The sequence below is a fragment of the Notolepis coatsorum genome (genome assembly GCF_963971535.1).
Source record: "Notolepis coatsorum genome assembly, chromosome: 5".
NCBI lineage: Eukaryota > Metazoa > Chordata > Actinopteri > Aulopiformes > Paralepididae > Notolepis > Notolepis coatsorum.
Genome location: NC_140169.1, coordinates 161,684,791 through 161,707,967, shown reverse-complemented (window position 1 = coordinate 161,707,967; position 23,177 = coordinate 161,684,791). Strand labels below are relative to the sequence as shown.

Below are 23,177 nucleotides of genomic sequence, written 5' to 3'. Positions count from 1 at the left end.
CTGTGGGGGGTAAGTGCGCAGCGACCAGGAAGGGGATTGGGAATTGGCATAACGACTAACATTGGGATGGGAGAAAATCGGAGGAAAAAGGAGGGGGAAAAAGATTAAAAAAAAAAAAAAAAAAACGTGCCATTTGTCGCTTGATTTATGAATCGTTTTCAAATAAACGCTAGATTATCAATACTATATGTGTCCTCATGCACGAAGAGAAGCGGGGTCTGAAAAATCGCTTCTCCGTACTTTGGTTGGCGCGAACCTTACACACACACACACACACGCTCCGATGGCGGTGATGGGAACATCTGATTACCCAAGATTCGTAACATAAAGGCCTTACCTCACATCTGATGTTATGCAAAAAGATTAATCCAATTCCTGATCGCCATTCCAAATATTGATCGTGTTTATTGATCCAACGTTATATATCCAAAACACATAATCCACGCTGCTCTGAGTGTCCTCAGTCCATCTGTTATAACGATACTGCATGCCCGAGAAGTAAAACCTGGACCGGACTTATTTTTTTGATGCACAGTCCCAGCCAATCCAATCCAATGATGTGCAATACCATCCGGGAGACGATAGGCGGCGGTATTTGCCCTTTGCGAGCTCAGACCCATTCCCAATGATAACGTCAGGCTGGATGGATGAAAAATTTATGGATATCGCTAATAAAAGAAATATGGATTAAAACCCGAGATTTCTCTGGTTTGGCGCCCAGAGCATGGCTAGTTAACCCGGACTATCTCGGGGTTTGGCCTCCAGTGAGTTAATAACAATAATAATATAAATAATATTTTGTATAATTGTATAGCTGACCAAAACAAACTATTAGCAGGGGAACTCTGTATAAGGAGGAGACTGAGCACTCGGAGAGCTGAATGAAGAAATCTGTAACGCTTAACTCATTGACTGCCACGCTGTTTTCCCATCTTTACTCCCTGGCGCCAGCGTTATTGACCATTTTCACGATGTTTGCGGACCCATCGTATATTCTATATTATAGCTATGGAGACAATAGTATGGCTCATTTGACAGGCACTATTTGGACAACATGGACAAAGTTAATTTCTACATACTTTCGTTTGTGCGCTATTCCACGCTAAACATCGCCCTGTTTCAAAATAATCCAGTCTCGTTGCCTAGATAGTGAGATATGACGTGTTCTATGCATATGCGCAAATCATTCGGGTTACTCGCCTGAAACCTATATTATTTACAAATCAAAGGTATATACCATATTAGATGTTTCTTCACAAAATCATCAAGGGGGGGGGGGGTTCGTTTTACGAAGCTGCGATCGTTACCAAAAAGAAAGAGTTAAGATGGTGGCAACAATTAAACCTCAGAGAAAATATTTAAATGTGACGTTGTTTCATGTCGGGTCAAATTGTGGTCGGGTCTTGTTAGTTGGGAGTGAGCAGACGTCTCTTGAGAGAGACTTTGTTATTAGTGCTGCTACTAATGATAATGATGATGCTCACCACATGGGAAGGTTGTGAGGACACTGCTCATGTCTGTTTAATTTCCTCTTTTTCACAGTTGTCTTTGTTTCAACCAAGCTAAAAGGGGTATAGTATCTGCAGGGTATGGAAAAGTATTACATTTATAATTCTCAATTGAAGGCCTTAAAACGTATTACAAAATCTTCGATTTTAATTTGCACAGGTATTACATTTTTGGGGGTGGCAGGCCGGCTGTCGAGATTAAGGCCCCGTTTAGACGGAAACGCTAGCAGGTGAATCCGCAAAAATATTTTTTCGGATGTGCCTTTTGTTTATACGGCAACAGCGTTTTTACGGGGAGAAACCGCAAAAAAGTTAGACCACCTTCCTGTGTGAAATTCCTAGAAACGATAAACCTTTGCGCTATCATCTAAACTGTCAAACCGCATAAGACTATGACGAAAGGGTTCTCAAGGCTCTCGTCGCGCGTACTGCTTACATCACAGGCATGCGCCAGTAGCCTAGAAGCGTAAACAAAGCTGATTCTATCCATGGCGATCACCTGAAGGCTACATTGGCAGCACTTTTAAATACACAAGAATCTGTCCCGCGGCTATCGCAACTATTAGTGACTGGAGCCACTGTCTGTGAGTGACTCTGCTTTGGTCCAATCACATTCCCCCACCCACAGTCTGCGAATCAGAGGCAGAGTAGGGCGGGTCTTCACAGCACGTCATGTGACATATGCGCCAATCGTGTGACAGCGGGGCTCCGTCGTCTCGAGTCTTTACAGCCTCGTCTGCACGCAGAATTCCATCCCAAAACACTAGTCTAAACGCAACATTAAAAGTGAGACCGCAAGTCGACTTTTGCGGTTTCTGTTCAGACTCTCTCCGTCTAAACATGGCCTAAATTATATGAAATATATGAAATGTTTTTGTATTCAAGTCGTTGTTTTTTGTGGGGCTACCGGGAGCTCGGTGCGTCTGGCGAGAGCTTGTATGGAACGTGCGTGCATTTTTTAATTGTTGTGCAAGTGCAGCCGCCGGCTCAGTGTCGCCATGTGTTTTTCTTTGCTAGTATGGTCGTGAAATTGGTATAAAATCTTGCTCTAAGTGGTATTAAAAAGGTCTTAAAAAGTCTTACATTTAACTTGTTGAAACCTTGGTGGTGTTTAGATTAGCTATATAGCTCAGCAGCTGTAACAGAATAATTGAGATTATTCAAGTTTCAACAGTGTCAAAATATTATTATTAATAAAAATAATTTCATAAAGAATTTTCTAGGGCTGTACCGAATGCTTTGAAGCTTCGATCATAATGTTGACATTCGAATTCTAAATCAACATTCGATTTTTTTTTAATTTTTTTTAATCTTTTTTGTATGTCTATTCAATCTGTTTAAACCAATTGGGTTTTTCTTCACAGTTGCTGATAAAGATTAGGCTACACTAATATTATAATATTATACTATAAGACGTCACCATCACTTTCGTACCAACGTGCCCTTATTGGATTATTTATGTTGTTGACGAAACTGATGTGAGTTATATTCATTAAAGAAAGTTGATTTAATTTAAAAAAATGACTAATTTAATCAGATTAATCACTTTATTCAATTTGAGGCTAAAGAAAAAAAGATTTTTTTTACAGACATTCAAAGCTTCGTTCGAATACTTCAATAGAAGCTTCGAATGTTAAAAAATGACATTCGGTTACAGCCCTCAATTTTCCACGTTCTGTTCTAATATTATGTTCCATTATGTCCTGATGTTAATTTATTTTGCCGTGGTATCATTTTAGAACCGGCGTCGTGATACTTAGTTCTAGTCTCAACGTAATTATCCACACGGTGGTGGTTCTTCGCTGAAACGATGGGGCGACAGTGTCTCAGTAGGTAGAGCAATCGCCTGGTAATCCGGAGGGTCCCCGGTTTGATTCCCGGGCAGCGTGTCGAAGTGTCTTTGAGCGAGACACTTAACCCCCTAACTGCTCCTGATGAGCAGGTCGGCACCTTGGCATGGTTGCCTCCTCCGCCGCCGTCGGTGTGAGAATGTGTAAAAAATGTGAGGAGCAAATTGTAAAGCGCTTTGGATAAAAGCGGTTATATAAACGCACCGTTTACTAGTGGTGGGGGGGAAATATCAATACGTAGTAGTATCGCGATACTTTGCATGGCGATACTGTATCGATACAAGGATGCCAAGTATCGATATTTATTTTTTAAATGCATTTGTTTTTGTATAAGGAAGTTGCATTGTTCATTTCAATACCTGCAATAGTACAGTAGTCCACACACACATGTGTGCATTCAGTTAAGTTGGAATGTGACTGTAATACAAACAGTGCAGTTTGTCAGGTACATGCAACGCAGATTACACTGTTGACATCTGTCTGCTTGAGAAAATCCCATTTGCTGCAATAAAAATGATTGAAGTGAGACGAACAGACTGAAAACTTTATTTTATTAGATAAAACATGTTGACAAAGTTTTACTTTGCAGTTGAAAAAAGGTTATATATTGCAATATTAATATCGCAATACTCTGCATATCGCGATATATTTTGAATCGCAACACTATCGTATCGTGACTTAAGTATCATGTTAATAATATCGTACCGTGAGGCCCTCTGGTGATTCCCCACCCCTGCTACCTACCGTTGACCATTTATCGTCGTCTTGTCCTCGTCGTCACCGCAGATCACCTTCACGAAGACGTTCGTCCAGCACTACGCATTCATCATGAAGACGCTGATGAAGAGCCACGAGTCGGACACCATGTCCAACCGCATCGTCCACATCAGCGTGCAGCTGTTCAGCAACGAGGAGCTGGCGCGGCACGTCACGGAGGAGTGTCAGCTGCTGGACATCATGGTGACCGTGCTGCTGTACATGATGGAGAGCTGCCTCATCAAGAGCGAGCTGCAAGGTAGGGCCGTTTCTAGTGATGCACGATATAGCGGCCGCCGATATGGCAGTTTTTTATTTTTTTTCTTCACATCGTTTTCGATCCGATATCAAGGTAGGGCCGATATGGGCCGATATTAAAAAAATATATATATATATTGTTTTTTTTTATCTTTTTTTTTTAACTATTTTTTTTTTCTTTTTACCGGTACATGTTTTAGCCTTAAATAGTTTTCAAAATATCAGTCATTTCTGAAAATAATTCCACAATTCTCACATTGGTGCATCACTAGCTGTTTCCCCGAAGCCTGTTTTTGGGATTCGAACTTCGTATTGTATTGTTTTTTTATTTTTATTTTTTTTATAAATATCCTAAAACTAAATCCTCAATTTGAATAAAGTGATTAACACTTTAATCGCCATGGGTTAAATTCATAATTTACCATCCCTCGCCAGCTCTATTTGTCTATGGAGAAGTTCCCCTTCTTTGCAGGGCTATAACCTTTTAAATTCTATTGCTAAATTGCCATTATTATGGCCCATTCAATGTCCTATATGTATTGTTCAGGGTGTAGCAACGTTAAACTTTTTCATTCACATATTCATACTAAAATATGGTCTAAAGTATAAGTACCGTATGTTTTTATCGTTTTCTGCAGCTTTCTTCAGAACGTGATTTATAGCCCTAAATGCATTATATTGATGATCAAATACAGTTTGGTAGGAATCTGTGCGAGATAAAAAATTTCAACTGGACGTGGTTCTAGAAGTTTCTACGCATCATCTGATGATGACCGGATGGGCGGGGGATCGTTTATAATTCCGTGGGCAGCGTTGGATGATTAATCCAGAGTGGGTCATATGTTCATCAGATCAGTTGGTATAGAAGACGTTAGAAAATAACGCTGAATCTTACCGTGGCTTCCTCGCGCCGCTGGCAGATGAGCGTGGAACAGATTTTTTTCTATTATGGGATGGAGAAATGCCCGATCCATTTCCAGGTTGTATAATAGTATATACGTCCAAATCATGTTGTTTTTTCGAGTTATTTGCACCGATTGATGTTCACTGTGTCAATACGGAGTCTCTCTAACGATAGCGAGTGCCCGGACCACATATGGATGAGCACTACCGGTTCAAAGGTTAATTTCCGGGTGGCGATCTGCCGATCGGCCACCAGATGGCGCTCTTGAACCGCTAGAGAGTTGAGTGGAGCTTTGCAGTGTGTCTCAGGGCTCCGGAAAGGAAATATGATTTCGATGACAGATTTTTGAAATATTGACATCAAAGACGAGTTACGGCGTCTTCGGCAGAATGAGCATGGCTAGGAATGACGTGTAAACTCGTCCACGGCGATCATAGTGTTAATCTGATTAAATTAGTTTTATTTTTTTTATTAAATCAACTTTCTTTAAGGAATATAACTCATCAGTTTTAATACTATGATATTAGTGTAATCTTTATCGGCAACTGTGAAGAAAAACCCCATTGGTTTAAACGGAATGAATAGACGCATACAAAAAATAGAAGAGAAATTCGAATCTTGATTTAGAATTCGAATGCCAACGTAACGAATGAAGGTTCGAACGTTTGAGCTCAGTGCAAGGTGAGAGGAGATAAGATCAGATATTCCTGCTTTGATCCCCTTGGGGGAATCTGGGTGTCATAGCAGCATGCGGGAGGTAGAAAGACATAAATATAGGTAATAGGAATTAGACCTGAATATGAAAATATGAGAAAAGATAAACAGTGTAAACAATATAATTAACTCTGAATATAAAAATATGAGTGTAAATGAGTGTCTGTATGACTATCGGTTATATTATGTGTTATTTATAATAAATATAGGCAATGAAGAATTTGAATCTGGATGTATACTATGAGTGAAAGTAAAAAGTGAGGTCTGGATGGGGAATGGGTGGACGGCTCGGTTGGTTGGTTTGTTTGCTCATTGCTTCCTCATTCAGCTGCTGCATTGGCTTCATCGTCCACACTCGACAACAACTGTGCACACTTCCTTTCAAACCGTTATTTAAACTCGAAAGGCAACTGAGGTTTCCCTAATTTACAGTCACGCATACAGAAATAAGCAAACAAAAAACAACATAAAATCCCAGAGCATATAAAATCATAACGATGAGACGAGGCAAAGAGCAAGGATAACAAATCGATTAAAACATGTACAACTTGATTGACAAAGATTGGAGATCAAAGTTTTAAACTGCAACAGAGGGGGGAATCTCAAGCTTATGAGGTCAACCTTCAAGGCACTTCAAGTGCCACAATTATTATAATAATGGTCAATGTATTGGGCCTTTTCTAGGGAATCTTTCATTTTCGTTAAGATTGTGACTTGTGAAATGTTTACCATGTAGGCAATCAAACGCAGTTCTACTTGTCACTGAGCTGAAATGTGTTGTGCAAATCACTGCACCAAGACACATGACAAATCACTGCACCACGACACATGACAAATCACTGCACCACGACACATGACAAATCACTGCACCACGACACATGACAAATCACTGCACCACGACACATGACAAATCACTGCACCATGACACATGACAAATCACTGCACCATGACGCATGACAAATCACTGCACCATGACACATGACAAATCACTGCACCATGACACATGACAAATCACTGCACCATGACGGACGACAAATCACTGCACCACGACACACGACAAATCACTGCACCATGACACACGACAAATCACTGCACCATGACACACGACAAATCACTGCACCATGACACATGACAAATCACTGCACCACGACACACGACAAATCACTGCACCACGACAGCCTGCCGCCTGGACACCAGGCACCCTGACACACCAGGGTGTGGGATGTATAATTAGTGGGTCAACAAAGCCCAACTCTTGTGAAATCTAAGGAACGTTAAACTATTTGAGGAAAACCTGATTTCTGTTTTCGTCATTAACCATTGTTATAGTCAAGATCATCCTCCTTAACGCGGTAATCTAATAGTTTTTCTTGTAAACAACTCCGTTTTGTTTATATTCACATTTCTACCCAAATAGACATTGTCCTATATAATCTACAAGATGAATGCATTTCCTTACTACATTATTTATAACCTTTTCAAAAACGGCCATTCCTCTATTTCCTTTGCCGCCCCACAATGTGGACATCCTATCTGTGTTTCAAGGTCGACTCTGTGACCTCGGTAACCTCTAGGCAAAAGAGCCCCGCTTGGTATTGCTCTTTGTTCACTTTCTTTTGTTGTTTTGGTCTGAAGTGTAGTTTGGAGTTTAGTAACTTAATATACTGTGGATGTCTCCAGCGCGCTCTCGGCAGAGCCTGAGGTGTGGTCGGCTGTAGCAGCCCCGCCCCTCTCTATACCCACTGAAATCCAATCCACACATTTAGACAAAAACTAAAAAACTAAACGAAGCACAGTGCCCCATGTTGCAATATGTTGCCTACTAGTAGGGTTGCACGATACACCGATACTAGAAAAGTATTACGATACCCAGCGGCCGTTAAAAGCGCTCCAATACTATATTTTATTAGTATTGAATGATACTTTAATTTACTTTAATTAATAGCCTGATGCTGAGGTGTGTGTGTGTGGTGCATTTTTTCCTATTGCTAGGTTTGAGGGTGGGGTTTGACATGGGTAAATTTTTTTGTACCTCTTTTCTCCTACCGCGCTCTACATTTTCATCGACTGGTGTTCCAAAACGTCATTGGAGACCTTTTAACTTAATGTATATCTCTTCCTTCCTTCCGTGTGTCTCTCTCTCTCTCTCTCTCTCTCTCTCTCTCTCTCTCTCTCTCTCTCTCTCTCTCTCTCTCTCTCTCTCTCTCTCTCCTTCTGTCTCTCTCTTTCTTCCGTGTCTCTCTCTCTATCTTTTCCTTCTGTCTCTCTCTTCCTTCTGTGTCTCTCCCTCTCTCTCTTCCTTTTTTGTCTCTCTCTCTCTTCCTTTTTTGTCTCTCCCCTGTCTCTCTTCCTTCTGTCTCTCTTCCTTCCGTGTCTCTCTCTTCCTTCTGTCTCTCTTCCTTCTGTCTCTCTCCCTCCATCTCTCCCTTCTGTGTCTCTCTCTTCCTTCTGTGTCTCCCCCCCCTCCCTCTCCCCCCCCCCCTATCTCCCCCCCTCTCTCTCTCCCCTCCCCCCTCTCCCTCTCTATCCCCCCCCCCCCCAGACGAGGAGAACAGCCGCCACGTGGTGGTGAACTGTGGGGAGGCCCTGTTGAAGAACAACACCTACTGGCCCCTGGTGAGTGACTTCATCAACATCCTGTCCCACCAGAGTGTGGCCAAGAAGTTCCTGCAGGACCAGCCGCTGCTGATGCTGTGGATGAGCTTCGTCTCCTTCTTCCAAGGTGAGAACCATGAGTTCTGTTTGTCACATATAAGCAGTGGTGCAGACAGAGTGGTGATTTCACAAGGGGTCGCACTGTGTTCTAATGACGTCACGTGCATGGGCTTGCATTAGTGATGCACGATATATCGGCCGCCGATATAATATTGGCCGATATGGCCGTTTTTTTTTTAACACATCGGTATCGGTCCGATATCACGATTGGGCCGATATCATTTTTTATTTTTTTATTTATTTAATCTTATTTTTTAATCTTATTTTTTTAACATGTTTTGGCCGTAAATAGTTTCAAAATATCTGTCATTTCTGAAAATAAGTTACAAAAGTAAAAAAAAAACTATGTGTTTTGGAAAATAGCTCTTTATTTGATTATCATAAAAAAGTGTTTTCTATACAGAGATATCGACATCGGTAAATATCGGTATCGGCCAGAACAGCAATATTAATATCGGTTATCGGTATCGGCCACAATTTTCACATCGGTGCATCACTAGCGCGCATGTACGTGCTCCCGGCGCATCTGCACAAATGTTCCCTCGCGAATAAAGACGTGCCTAATTGCCTCTAGGAGGAATGATATGTAACGTTTCATTCACAGGATTTGTGTGAATGGTCCAACTGTATGTATTTGAACACACCTGACGACCTGAGCTATTGTTATGCAAAGTAGCCAGGTGGGTACCGTAATTTTCGGACTATAAGCCGCGCCTTTTCCCCCCATTTTTTGACCCTGCGGCTTATATAACAGTGCGGCTAATCTATGGATTTTTTACAGCTAACGGCCACTAGGGGACCTCCTAAATCTATGGATTTTACAGGTTACAGTCCACCACCTTTAACTCTCACTCGCTCTTCTCCCACAGGCACACAGCTGCTGCAAGTTAATAAATGGGAGCTTCCTCAAACAGCCATCTCTTTCCCGACAATCCCCTCTGTGCACGAACCCTTACATATGGTAATTAAACATTAAAACACCTGCGGCTTATAGTCCAGTGCGGCTTATATATGTACACATCATTCAATTTAGCTGCTGCGGCTTATATTCGGGTTCGGCTTATCGTGCGAAAATTACGGTACTTGGCGCAGAAAGTCGAGTGGGCATTCTTGTGTGTGCGTGACGAGCAGATGGAACGGCGTGCGACCCCGTCCCATGACCACTGCACCGCTGCATGTAAGGTACATTACAGTGACATGCTTGGTTCTGTACGAGCCCCCCGAGACTGTGCTTCATACAGTGAGAATGGTAAAAAGAATAAAGACTAAACACTATACTAAAGTGACTGTAGTGCAAATATTTTTGTAATAATATAATATATATGGAAGATAAAATATGGCGTAGTGTGTGTCTAAAGTGAGTGTTAACACTTTGAATGCTGCGGGGCCGTGACCTACTTACGTGGTTGGATGCCAGCAGCACCCACTTCAATGATAGCGTTGTGAACGCATAATCTTATGTCTTAAAATTATGGTGTCTAAACCCCCCCCCCCCCCCCCCCCATCGCTTATCAATGACTTGTTTGCAGTCAACATTGTCGAAACGGATTTGTTTTTTAATCGGTTCATTTCCGTTTTATAGCATTTTGAAAAGCCGTCGTTTTCTTGAAAGTTTCAGGAAAATGGAAAGATTCCGTCATAAACGGCATTTACTGGAATATTCTGGAATACACGAAAAACAGTCATTTTTCGGCCTATTTATCAATCGTTTTCAAATAAACGCTAGATTATCGATAGTATATGTGTACTTATGCACGCTAGATAAGATATTCTCATTTCCTGATCGCACACACACACACACACACACACACACACACACACACACACACACACACACACACACACACACACACACACACACACACACACACACACACACATATGGGACACGCTGAGATATGGGTGAAAACGGATCCGATTACCCCAAGACTGGTAAAATAGATTCCTTACCTCACATCAGATGTTCTCCAAAAAGATTATTCCAATTCCTGATCGCCATTCCAAATATCGATCGTGTTTATTGATTCAGCGCTGGGTACTGTAAATATATATTCCACATTTATTTCCACCTCGCAATCACTTCGGTCTCTTCAGATGGCTCGCCGGAAAAGTAGAATGAGGAAACTGGACCCCCCCCCCCACCAGTCTAATCCAATGGGGTGCAGTTACACAGGGAGAGACGATAGAGGGTGGTATTTTCCCAATGGAGCTCAGAGAGGGCTTGGAGCATTAGCGTGAGGCTCGATTGATGAAATATGAATTCAAATAATAAATAAATAAAAAAAAAAACATAAAAACGCTATTTAGCGTCCGTGGCACTCAAAGTGTTAAAGATGAATGTTTAAAGTGAGTGTGTGCATGTGGATGTGTGGGCAATGATCTCTAAGTTGAGTTAAATCAATTTGCCTTTTTCATACAACACATTTCCTACAAATGAATGCAACAAATAAAATATAAAAAGAATCCTCCTATATACCTACTTATACACCTGCATATAACTGTATGATAGCATGCACAATAATTATTTATATACTGATGTACAGGTGCAGCTCAATACATTTGAATATTGTGGAAAAGCTATGTTTATTTCAGTAATTCAATTAAAAAAGCGAAACTCTCATAGATTATAGATTCATTACACACAAAGTGAAATATTTCAATACTTTATTTGTTTTCATTTGGATGATTATGCCTTACAGCTCATGAAAATTCAGAATCTCAGAAAATGTGAATATTACATAAGACCAATCAATAAAATATATCTTTAATATAGAAATGTCGTTCACTCAGTTATTGCATGTGCGTGTGTGTGTGTGATATATATATATCCGTCTGTACATACCTGCGTATAATCCTTTTTACATACCTGTAGATACTATATCTATATCTGTACATATCCCTTACGTACTCTTACTAGTTACGCTGCTGGCCATTATGACTTACTACCATAGTGTCTTTATATACCGGTACCTGTATCACTGTACATATTAATACTACAACTCTGTACATACATCTGATTAGTGCTATTACTCGGTAGTACTAATTTTATATTTCTTATACCCAGTTTAATCTCCTGTACATTGTATATTGCTGTTGCATTTTACTGTTACATTTGCACTGGTGGGCGCGTACAGCTGCGGTGCAACACGGCCGTCCTGCGTTCGACTCCCGGACCCGGCGACCTTTGCCAAATGTCTTCCCCCGTCTATCTCCCATACTTTCTCTATCTCTCTCTACCGGACTGCCTGGTAACAAAACCAATAAAAATATCTACCAAAAAAAACATTTGCACTCTGGTTAGATGCCAAACTTATTTCCGTTGCACTGTATACTTGTGTGCTGTATAATGACGAAAAGAAAAAATCTGAATCTAATGTTGAGTTACTCGAAGGGCGGTGTCAGTGTGTCATTTCTGCAGCGTCATCGAGGGAGAACCGTGGCACATGCGACACCTTGTCACTGAATTAGAATAGTAGTTTGTGCTCCCCACTCTTGCCCATGTGTGCACCGACACAGCCCTAAAAATACCCCCCAGCCAGGCCTCGTCCCAGGGGATCCTCTTACTGATGTCAGGAGGGTCACTGTCTTGTTGTTCCTTCGCTTAGAGACTGGAATCAATCACCCTCGTTTTGACACCTGAATCTGTCTCTCAGAAAAAAAACTAGTGGTGGGACTTGATTAAAAAATATTATCGAATGAATTAGAGATTTTATAGTTAATTAATCTAAATTAATTAATTAATTGAATTTTGTTATATGAGTGAATCAATGAATATACATTATACATACGTTTAAGCAGCAAAATCCTGTATTAGCTACTACACAGACCAACAGATCAATGCCATTTTAACAAAGTGCAGCAATTTTAAGAATAATATATAGCGCAAAGGACCTTTTGTAAACTCAAGCACTTTCGAGGTAAAAGTAAAACACAGTACTTTCAGTTGACCATTGGAAAAAAATACTCTTGATTGATCTCAATTTCTCTTATTTTTATTTCTTTTTATGAACAAACCAGACTAAGAAAAAAAGTAATTTGCGATTTATTATACTTATAGCACATGCATGAGTCTGGTCTCCTTTGAAAGGTAACATTCTTACACGATAAAGAAAAATCATCATGCGATTAAATGCATCAATCTTTTTAACTTTTAATTCTTTCTGTAGTTAATTAATCAAAATTAATGCGATAAAGTCCCAGCCCTAAAAAAATACTTTTTGACCGATTCACAAGAATTATTGGAACACGGCAACATTTTGGGAACTTAGCTTACCGTCTTCTCCAGGGAGAGACAAGAAGATAGATACCAGTTTCCTCTCTGTGTGTTCAGTAGAAAGCTATCTGGCTGCATGTTAGCCTAGCTTAGCACAATGAATGGAAGCGGACAGTGCCGGTTAGCCTAGGCATTGTCCAACTAATACCTCTCCCGAAGGCTAACCAGCACTGTCCGCTTCCATTCATTGTGCTAAGCTAGGCTAAAGTGCAGCCAGATAGCTTTCTACTGAACACACAGAGGAAACTGGTATCTATCTTCTTGTCTCTCTCTGGAGAAGACTGTAAGCTAATTTCCCAAAATGTTGGCATGTTCCTTTAAGCTTAACAGACGATGTGCAGATTGTGCAGAAGGCATTGTGTCGTGTGCACAATGATTTGAGCTGTTAATTAGATCTTTCTGAAGCTTGGCTTGCACGTTTTAATTTGATTTAATAGGATTCATTTATTAAATATCATTCCATTGTCTTGGCTTGCATGTTTTAATTTGATTAATGGGATTAATTTATTAAATATCATTCCATTATCTTACAACATGTTACACTGTAACAAAGGCCCCTTGATTGTGATTCATATTCTGCTTGTTTGTTTGACACAATGTTACATGTAGGTTTACGCCCAGGGGCGTCGTTTTGGTATGGCAAGGTATGGCACTCGCCGGTTAAGCCGTTCTCTGAAATGGAGGAAAATGGATTCCTGTGCTGTAACCTGTCTAGTGGCCCCAAACTAATTAGATTACATTCAAATCTATTGTCATCATGCAGCACAAGTACAGTACAACGATGTAACGGCAAAGTGCAACAGTAATATACAATGTACAAGTGATCCAAACACTATACAAACAAAAGTACAAACTGCAACAAATGCAAAAATGAGGTAGAGATGTAGTGCAAATATTTTAGTAATAAATAGATTAAATATGGTGTAATGTTAAAAAGTGTTTAAAGTGATGTTAAAGGTGAATGTTTAAAGTGAGTGTGTGCATGTGGATGTCTGTGCCATGAATGTAGAATCTGTGTTGACAAGAACAGTTTCTTCCCCTCTGCAGTGAGCCTCATCAACAAGGCTCGGGACCCTCACTGACACCCCCCCTCCACTGTGTTACATTTACACACCCTACTGGACTAAATACTTGCATACACAACCAAACATACCTGTTCATACTTCACTGACTCATACTCTTTGCACATAATTGCACAGCCCTGGCCTGGCCTATTCCTATTCCTATTTTATCTTTATTGTAAATTCTCAGATTCTATTGTGCTATATTTAATTTAGTTTATATCCCATTTAATATTATTCTACCTCTTATTTACAGTTGTACAGCCCTGGCCTATATTTAATTTGATTTCATAATTATATTCTATTGTGCTCAACTTAGTTCATATTTCATTTTATCTTACTCCACCTCTTTATTGTATTATCTGTCCGTTAACACATTCAGAGCCAGCCGGATATGACTAAATTAGGGCTTGTAGGCCAGCGCTTTAATCAATGGGAGGACGGGGATATTTGCGAACGCTTAAACTATATCGTAAAATTATGGCTATGGGTCTAATACACCCGTCGCTTATCAATGACTTGCTTCCAGTCAACATGTACGAAACGGATTGTTTTTTCATCAGTACATTTCTGTTTTATACCGTTTTGAATACGAGTATAGTTTTGGAGATTTCTTGTGATTCCAGAGAAAGACACGATAATCGCCTTTTAGTGGAATACACAAAACACGTTGTCATTTCTCGGCTGATTTAGGAATAGCTTTCAAATAAACGCTAGATTATCGATAGTATATGTGTCCTTATGCACGCTAGAGAAGCGGGCTGAAAATTCACTTATCCGTGTCTTGCTCCGTGTCAACGGCACGCACACACACACACACACACACATGCTCCGATGGCGGTGAAAGGAACATCTGATTAAGACTGGTAACATAGAGTCCTTACCTCACATCAGATGTTCTGCAAAAAGATTAATCCAATTCCTGATCGCCATTCCAAATATCGATCGCGTCCATTGATCCAACGTTATAGTCTAAAACACATAATCCACGCTGCTCCCAGTCCCCCCAGTCAATGTGGTAACACGATACTGCATGCCCGAGAAGGGAAACCCGGACCGTTTTTTTTTCGGATGCAAATCCAATCCAATGATGTGCAATACCATCCGGGAGACGATAGGCGGCGGTGTTTGCCCTTTTGCAAGCTCAGACCCATTCCCAACGATAACATCAGGTTGGATGGATGAAAATGAATGGATATCGCTAATAAAAGAAATAGCGATTAAAACCCGACTATACTCGTGATTGGCACGCAAGCGATGGCGAGTTAACCCGACTATCATCGTGATTGGCACGGAATGGGTTAATGTCTGTCCGCTAATGTCGCACCGAAAACGACCCAAGCTAATTCCTTGTATGTGAAAACTACTAGACCTTTCTGATTCTGCTTCTGATTTCTACTCTGCCAGGCTGATCCTTGCAGGTTCAGTATTCAGAGTCTTCCTCGGCAGTGAGAAGGTGAGGCCTCCCTCACTACACGTGCTGCAGGTTTAACACCGGACTCTTCCCGCTCCTCCTGCAGGCATGAACCTGAATAAGCGAGAGCTGAACGAACACGTGGAGTTCGAATCGCAGACGTACTACGCGGCGTTCGCCGCGGAGCTGGAGGCCTGCGCGCAGCCCATGTGGGGTCTCCTCACGCACTGCAAAGTCATGGTGAGTCCAGTCCCTCACTCCGCCACCAGGGGGTTGACCTCGACAGATTCATTGGCGTACTGTTTCGAGTTCAAGTTTGGTTTTATTATGTCACGTATAAAGTACATGCACATTACAGTGAATAAACACTGTTGGGACTGTCTTGACTCTTAATAATAAACACTGCACAGACTCTGGTGCAGTGTGTTACCAGGGCTGTACGTTAACTTTTTTTGCACATAGCACTGGTGCTACAGAGGTTGATAGTTTTGTAGCACAGGCCAAAATCTTGTAGCACAAGTATAAAACGTGTTATATTTGTAACAGTCACAAATGTGCCTATTGTATTTGTGTTATTTAGTTGCAGTGCCATGTTTGGCTGTCATTTAGTATATCGCCATGTGTTATTATTACTATGATACTCTCATATGCTATTTTCAATTAATATCATAAACAACATAAGGGATATTAGCATAATTTTGAGTGGACTGAAGGAATGAGTCAGCGTTAATAGTTTTAAATGCAATTAATTTATTGAAACATAGAAGTGGGGTCGGTTGGGACACACACACAATGGGGGACCCTGATGTAAACAAGACAAACGTCTTTCTCTGGTCTGCATCCCCTTAACAATTGTGTGTATTGAGCCGTAATATACCCATTCTGCAATCTGTTAAATAAAGTTTTCATTCATTCATTCACACACACTGTTTCAACTCACCACCCCTGCATCATATTGTAGTCTAGTCTGTCTTCAAACTTCCACTCCTCTCGAAACTTGTTTATATTTGAATATCATCATTATCTGTCCATCCTCAGTTTACTATAATATACTCCTGTCCTGAGTCCTGACTAGTGACTTCATCGTCTTTCCAAACGCACGCACGCACACACACACACAGGGAAGGGGAGAGAGTGCCCCCCATTTCCCTTTCCACACTGTGTCTGCTGGCTCTGCGCCTCTGATCAGGATTAGCTTGTTAGCTTGCTAACGTTGTAGTGATTGTAATGGTACATAAACGTTAATTTCGGGCGATGTGCGCATAAAGGAATGGCGACGGTGCAAAGCATGTAGATGCATTTGACCCGTTGCGAGAAAGAAAAAACACCACGGACTTATTTCGGGACGTGTAGGCACACTGCTGTGTTAACGCAGCAGTGCGCACCAACCGACCAACGCGCTGCTCTGCTTGCAGATAACGCAGAAGCACGGATAGGGCGGATACGACTCGTCGAGTTGTCACAAGAGTTTTTTCAAAATAAGAGTATCATATGCACCTGAACGTTGCTAGCTTTCGGAGCCTAGCTGGAGCTGCGCGTGGGCAGAAATGAGACCCGCTACAGGATTTTCAAAATAAGAGTATCTATATGAACAGAATCCCTATCGCACCAGTGCTACTGAAGTAAATCCATCCATCGCACAGACAGCTGTTGCTGTAGCACGTGCGATATATATGTCGCACTGTACACCCCACTGTTACTACAGTTTGGACCATGTATACCATCATCACTATTACTACTGTCTGATTCAATCCTGCCACTCATTACTGTTCACTACTACTACTGCCGTTATCACTATTATCATTTATTACTTTGTTCTAGGGATGTCCGATATTATCGGCCTACCGATATTGTCATTAAAATGTGATATCGGAAAATATCTATCTGTTTTCAAAAAAATTATTATTATAATTTTTTTTACATTTCGATAACCTTTATTTACCCAGGGGACCCTGCATATATCGGTTGATATCGGTATCGGAAATTAAGAGTTGGACAATATCGGTATATCGGTATCAGTAAAAAAGCCAATATCGAGCATCCCTACTTTGTTCTATGCTACTATGACACTTGAATTTCCCCAAGGAGATTAATAAAGGAACGGTTGACTTCACCTGAATGATTTTAAATGTGAATGATTTAATTCCACATTATTCCCTGTGTGCAGGAGACACAGGAGTACACCAAAACCGTGGTGCGATACTGCCTGGAGACCCTGCAGATCTGGTTTGATGCCATTGGCTTCGTGGATGAGGTAAAATTACACCAGTTCAGTTCAGTTCAGTTATTTTTAAATTTTTTCGGGTTTTGGACACATAACAACGGTCATTCCATAAATCGCCAACGTTTTACCAGCTGCTATTGCAGCATTGTCCGAAAAGGGCTAGGGAGAAGCACTAGGCTTGTCTGGCCCTACCCCTGAAGACACATTACAGTACACGCATACACATTACAGTACACATTACAGTATAGTATACCTGCAGTATATAATAGTATATAATAGTATATAGTACATATTTACATAATAGTGTATACAACACATATATAATGTGATATGAGATATATAGTACCGTACATGATATATACAATATAATATAGTACCATAATATAATAGTATATAGTGTAAATATAGTTTAATATAATATACAAATTAATTATAATATGATTATATAATGTAATATGATATAACATACAATACAGTATCATGTGTATTTTTTTTAATTAATATGCAATTAATGCAGTCCACACACACGCACACACACACAAAAATACAAATGACACATATTTACAGCCAAGCATTCTCCTGTCCCATGTCTCATGTTTCTCTCACAGCCGGCTCCAAACCAAGTGACGTTTCACCTGCCCCTCCACCGCTACTATGCCATGTTCCTCAGCAAGGTACGTCAGCTCACACAGTGAGGTTAGCAACGTGAGCCTACTGTGTCATTACAGGGTATCTGGCCTGCAGGGTATTAAACGGTCTTAAAAAGTCTATTTGAGGCCTTAAATGGTATTAAAAAAAGTCGTAAATTTCATTCGCACAGGGCGGCTACTCGCCACGAATGACGGAGACGCTGGGCTTGCCTGTTCGAGCCCAGCGCTCCACATTGCTTTCAGTTTAGCTGGTCGTTCATACTAATACACATTGGCCGTATTAGGGGGTGGGAAACTGATGGGTGGGGATCGGGCGTTGTGGACAGCGACTCCTACAGGTCAGTTGGTGCGCCTGCGCAGTAGAATCAGGAAGTGTCAGGGGCAGCGTGAGCCTCCCACGCGTTACTCCTCGCCACTGAGAGATCGAGCTGCGCAGGTGAAAAGATGCGACTGCTGTTACCTCAAGTACCGGAGGGGACTTGTGCTATGTATGACTTAGTCCACATTGCAGCCGGCTTGTGGGAGGCAAGAAACAGCGTTCGTGACAGGGGAGGGTTGAATTGGATGATACGAAATTGGGATGGGAGAAAAATATAGAAAATGGGAGAAAAAGTGGATAAAAAAAAAGATTTCATTCGCACAGGTATGAAATGTTTTGTATTCAAGTCGTTGTGTTTTTGCGGGGCTACCGGGAATTTTTATTGGCACCGGGCCTATGGTTGTGTTAGGCTATGTGTCCACTAAAAGCCTTTTTTTCAAGGCGGACCACTTTGAAAAAAAAAAAAGAAAAAAAGCTCCGAGCGTTTTTCTGAGGCTCGCGCCAGCCGTGGCTCCGCCCCTTCCTCGATGAGTTACATTGATGAGCGCGCTCCTTTCCAAAAGTTGAACTAGTTTCAACTTTATGCGCTGGGAGCGCTCCGCCAAAAAAAGCTGCCGCCGAGAACTCATAAACGCGAGGCGCGGCGCTGGGGAGAGGGGCCTGTCGCGTCTCCAGCATAGAAATGAATAACAGAAAGGAGCTGACAACTCATAAAACGTCCCTCGTGGACACAAGCCCTTATGCTTTTTGAGGGAAATTAAGCTGCATTATAAACATTTAGTTAATTAATTTCCTATTCTACCTTGCTGTGTTGGTAATGTTCATCTTGCTCTGGTTTTCCACCACAGCTGATTTTAATGTATGGAACGTGCAATAATTCAAATTGGTGCGCAAGTGCAGCCGTCAGTGTTGCTATGGTTTTTTCTTTTTTTTTGCTAGTACAGTCATGCAATTTGTATTACATTTAGCTCTAAGTGGTGTAAAAAAAAAAGTCTTAAATGGAGCTTGTTGAAACCTGCAGATGCCTTGTATTATCTTTGACAACATACACATGATTTTATGTTTTTGTTTTTATATTTCTAATCGTGTGTCAGCAGCTCTCTTTATATCTGTGGTGTTGTCTCATACTTTGGCAAAGGCCTCCAAGTCACATGAAGTTCACTGGTTGCTCGACACGCTTCTCAGTAAAGTCCCATAAAGTATGATCACCAAGAAGCCTCGCCCCACAGGGAGGGTTGATATGATTGATGACCATGTGGTTGTGATGGTTGAATGAATGAATGAATGAAAACTTTATTTAACAGATTGCAGAATGGGTACAATACAGTACGGCTCAATACACACAATTGTTAAGGGGATGCAGACCAGAGAAAGACGTTTGTCTTGTTTACATCAGGGTCCCCCATTTTCAATTCATATCGACATTTATGACATACACAACATGCATGACATTTATGGCATAGGGACATACAGGTATTTAGTACTGATACATTTGTGACATAAACGGTGTTCAAATATACAGTACTGTTACCCATAGATCCTGACAGAGTATATACATATGATGGGGAGGGGACTGTACATTAGGAGGGGGTGGGTGGTTGATATTAACCCCTGTGGTTGTGATGGTTGATATTAACCCCTGTGGTTGTGATGGTTGATATTAACCCCTGTGGTTGTGATGGTTGATATTAACCCCTGTGGTTGTGATGGTTGATATTAACCCCTGTGGTTGTGATGGTTGATATTAACCCCTGTGGTTGTGATGGTTGATATTATTAACCCCTGTGGTTGTGATGGTTGATATTATTAACCCCTGTGGTTGTGATGGTTGATATTATTAACCCCTGTGGTTGTGATGGTTGATATTAACCCCTGTGGTTGTGATGGTTGATATTAACCCCTGTGGTTGTGATGGTTGATATTAACCCCTGTGGTTGTGATGGTTGATATTATTAACCCCTGTGGTTGTGATGGTTGATATTATTAACCCCTGTGGTTGTGATGGTTGATATTATTAACCCCTGTGGTTGTGATGGAGGTTGATATTATTAACCCCTGTGGTTGTGATGGTTGATATTATTAACGTTAGGCTATGACTATAACCAAGTTCTGTTAATTAGGGGTGACGCTTGGCATCACTACTGCACTATCTCGCGTACGTGCACGCGTACTGAATAAACCACAAATGTACCTCTAATACCAGTATTAGTCTGACCACACCCCTCATCAGCTTACCTTCATAAGCAGGTGTGTGGTCACCTGCTCTCCTCCTTCCCAAGCTTTCACCACAAGGTGAGGTCAAGGGCTGCAGCGGCCGTCTGATGCCAAGCGTCACCCCTAATTAACAGAACTTGGTTATAGTCATAACCTAACGTTCTGTTTCATTAGGGGCTCTGCTTGGCATCACTACCGCACAAAGGGAGGCCAAGCGGAGCCGCTGGCTGACAAATACACCCCGCTGACAGCCCCCCAAAACCATCAGAACAGGGAGGGCCGAGCCCCCCCGACCCCCCCTAATGGAGGGTATCCCCCCTATTAGAGGCTTCACGGGAAGGCGACGGACCCGACCGTGCGAAGAGGCACTCAAGCAACTTAACGCACAGGGTGAGCAGACCGTGGCTTGACCCCACGACTACACACACGCACAACCCGCATGCCACCCGGGAACGAACGGAGGAACAACCTCGTTACTGCCCCCAGAATCACGGGGTCAAGGGCAAACCCAACCCCGTGGCAAGGCCGTAGCAGCGGAGCGCGAAGGAAGACCCAGACCCACCAAAAGGACTGGACTCCCTGGAATGGGGGCCCGGAGAAGTCCATGATGCCAGCATCAAGACCCCACCAGGTGGGCACGTAGTGCCCCGCCCCCCACATCGCCAGCGTATTCGGACAAAGGCCCCCCAGTTACTGCACCTGGTAATCCCAGGCGGTATCCCAAGTACTAACCAGGCCAGAACCTGCTTAGCTTCCGAGATCGGACGAGATCGGGCGTGTTCAGGTCGGTATGGCCGTAAACCGAGCGGGCCCCGTCCCCCCAACAGTACACCGCCTGGCACACTAACCCTGCAAAACAGACAGTCAGCATGGCCGTAAGCACACAAAAAAGGTTAACCAACGGAAGCAGGCAGCGCACCGGGGAAAAACCAGGCAACAGGCTGTTAACCCTAGCCTGGAGACTGCGGACGAGACAGGCGCCAGAGGGGACAGCTGAACACAGCCGCCCCGGCGGAAGGAGCGTAAGCTGGCGGTGTTGCATGACCAAGCCTCCATTTAAAAACCCCCACCCAGAGGGTAGAGCCATATGAAATCCGTTTTATTTTTTTCCAAATTCCATTTTATTTTTTTCCAAATTCCGTTTTTTTCGTTTTAATATTTCAGAATTCTGTATTTTGCTTTGTACGCTCATTTTACCATCAGAAATAGTGTCTAATAAGTGGGAATTAATAAATGTCCACAATTTAATAAGATATAACAGTCCATTTAATAGGGCCGTCTTAAATACTTTGAAGCTTCGAAGCTTCGTTCGATGGGCATGGGATTCGAATATGAAAATAAAATTTGATTATTTAAAAAAAAAATATATATATTATATATATTTTAGCAAAATCAACTCTGCCTCTCTTTGTTAACTACAACAAGCAATGCTGTTTGTTATTTAAGATGACGGACTCGGCACTGACAGATTTGTGTTCATTGTGCTGCTTTTATAAAGCCTCAAATGACGGCTTACAATATTTCATGAAAGCAAAGTGTTTTGTTTGTCTAAGATTTTAAAAGGTTTAAACTTTACAGCACTGACAAAGTTGAACAAAGTGCTGTACAAGTTCCACAACATAAAAAAAAAAAATAAAAAAATAAATTAATTTTTTTTTTTTTATAGTGGATTCCATTTTTATTGCTCAATTCCGCGATTCCGTCCGCGATTCCGTGATCGCGGATTCCATATGGCTCTACCAGAGGGGTCGAGGCAGAGAAGGCTGACACGATTGGCAGACGTCATGAACGTGCAGGGGCACCCTCAAACGGTGAACCCGGGAGTTGACACTGCTCCAACACACCAGGGAATCAACCACCTCGGTGTTACCCAATGCGGTGGTTGTTCCTATAACCCCTCAAGAAAAAACTCCAAAACACACCTGCGGGTATACACCGGCTATACCGCAGTACAAGTGTTTCAGTTTCCAAAAAGGGTTAACCCAGGCCTACGGGTCGCAAACATCACTTCGGACCGGGCCTGGCGGTACGGGAAGCACAGGGTCACCAGAGGAGGTCAAAAAACCACCCCCACAGGCCCCTGTTCGCCATGCGTGAGAGAGGAGCGAAAAATAATGGAGAACCAGCCCCTAAGCACACCGTACCTGGTATTCCCCGGCGGTCTCCCAACCAAGTACTAACCAGGACCAACCTGTGTAGCGGCCGAGATCCGACGAGATCGAGCGCGTACAGAATGGCATGGCTGTAAGCCATGACGACAGTGCTGAGTAAAAACATACCCAACCAGGGTCTCCATAGCGCTTAACCCTGTGACACC

The 23,177-nt window shown here is 42.0% G+C and overlaps 1 protein-coding gene across 1 annotated transcript in view; it reads left to right on the top strand.

The window, feature by feature from the left end:
- The window catches only part of ubr3 (ubiquitin protein ligase E3 component n-recognin 3), a 242,571-nt gene that overhangs the window by 21,978 nt on the left and 197,416 nt on the right, over window positions 1-23,177 (top strand). The window contains 5 exon segments of the mRNA XM_084314353.1: window positions 4,145-4,373; window positions 8,533-8,712; window positions 15,560-15,693; window positions 17,621-17,707; window positions 18,286-18,351. Of these exon segments, the coding sequence (XP_084170479.1) occupies window positions 4,145-4,373; window positions 8,533-8,712; window positions 15,560-15,693; window positions 17,621-17,707; window positions 18,286-18,351 (696 nt within the window).